The 1714-nt window shown below is 35.2% G+C and overlaps 1 protein-coding gene across 1 annotated transcript; it reads left to right on the top strand.

Annotated features, from left to right (window-relative positions):
* Positions 1-220: 220 nt before the first annotated feature.
* LOC107104813 (ladderlectin-like) lies at positions 221-1462 on the top strand. Its single transcript, XM_015404922.1, has 5 exons — positions 221-244; positions 347-456; positions 569-703; positions 791-902; positions 1166-1462. Exons 2-5 carry the CDS (start codon positions 352-354, stop codon positions 1231-1233), a joined length of 420 nt encoding a protein of 139 aa, XP_015260408.1. The 5' UTR covers positions 221-244; positions 347-351; the 3' UTR covers positions 1234-1462.
* Positions 1463-1714: the final 252 nt, after the last annotated feature.

Here is a 1714-nt window from a genome sequence, read left to right as displayed (position 1 = left end):
GTTACATATGTAACTTATTTTTCATTAATTTCAGCTTGTATATCTCCATCATTTCATCACTTCCATCATGAAGTTGCTGGTTTTGTGTGTCCTGGTTTTCTCTGAGATGGCATGGGTCGGAGCTGATCGTAAGCATTTCTCAAGTATACAGAGTTTGTAAAGTTACTAAGACTCAAACAAACTCACTAATTCCTGTTGTTTAAAATGCCCACAGCTGTTCCAGTTGATGGCTCTGCTGATGAAGGTCAGTGAGTGTTGTTTTGTAATATGATCATGAAGAATAAACTTTATTCTAATGCTGACATACATTGCTTTTAACTAAGGATCTCCATTTGTTTGTATTTAGAAGCAATGGACTTGGTCCAGAGATCTGCTTCTTGTCCTTCTGGCTGGTCTGAGTACAACGGTAACTGCTACCACTATGTTTCCATGCCCATGAATTGGGCTTCAGCTGAGGTGATTTTCAATAACATTGTGCTCTTATGCTCTTTTACTCTCTTATTTTATGGTTGTTAATAAAAAAAATGCAGCTACTACTTTTGTATATCATTCTGTTTTTTGTCTGCAGAGGCACTGCATGTTTATGGGGGGACACCTGGCATCAGTTCATAACCTAAGGGAGTACCATCAGATTCAGCATGTGATAAGAACAGCAAGTTATAGGTCCGGACGTACATGGATTGGAGGCTATAACGCACAGAAGGTATTTTTTTTTCTAATTAGTTTATTTGTTAAGTATTTTGATAAATGATTGAAAGACGTTTATAATCTACTGGGTTTTTTCATTCAGACAAGCATTTGGTTTTGGAGCGATGGAAGCCAATTCTACTACACAAACTGGTGTCGAGGAGAGCCTAACAATTGGCGAGGCACCCAGCACTGTTTGGAGATGAACCATGATGGTAAAAGAAAATATCACACATTGTATGTTTTTCAAGCAGTTAAAGGAGTAATGAATAATTAGCAGGTTAACTATGTTAGTAAAACTTTAGCTACAACACTATTACATTTACTGGATTAAATACAGGGGCATATATTGTTGTTTGCTTTGTGTTTTTGTTTTGGAAATCGGTTGTAGAATATCAAGCTTCCCTACAATCATAGTTCTTTGTAAACAGTATTTGGTTTCTGTGATATTTACAGATTTTTTTTTTTGTCTGTTTAGCTCCAAAGTGCTGGGATGACTTAGGATGTTGGGAACGTCTCCCATCTGTCTGTGCCAAGAAAGTCTGAGCAGTCCGAGAGGAAGCGTTTTTCTGGTATAAAAAAGCATGAACCAGAACCGGTGGAGGATGCTTTATTGTCTTTCAGTTATTCTACCACATAGAAATCCTGTTTTCTAAAAGCCATTTCTTCTTTTACTTCATATAATTTCTCCTTTTTTCTAACACAGTAGAATAACCCACACATAAACAACAGTTAGATTAGAGCAGAGTGAATGTTTTATAAGTGGTGATTTAAGTAAAACCCTCTTTTCTTTAGCCTTGCATTAAATAAACTTTTGAAGCATGAAAACAATATAATGTATATGGTCTATTCTGTCTTCATCTAGTCATATTAAGTGAATTTGTATGTTTTCGTTATAATTATGATTATAATTATAATTTTCCACCTTTACCTATTAATCCAAACTTTAGTCTGACCAGTCTTCTTTTATTTTACTTCCACAAGACTCATTTCTTGGGAATATGTTATTATTACTTTTTTGCAACAC

Source organism: Cyprinodon variegatus, unplaced genomic scaffold (genome assembly GCF_000732505.1).
Source record: "Cyprinodon variegatus isolate N-32 unplaced genomic scaffold, C_variegatus-1.0 Scaffold1898, whole genome shotgun sequence".
NCBI classification, from domain to species: domain Eukaryota; kingdom Metazoa; phylum Chordata; class Actinopteri; order Cyprinodontiformes; family Cyprinodontidae; genus Cyprinodon; species Cyprinodon variegatus.
This window is presented reverse-complemented; position numbering and strand designations above follow the sequence as displayed.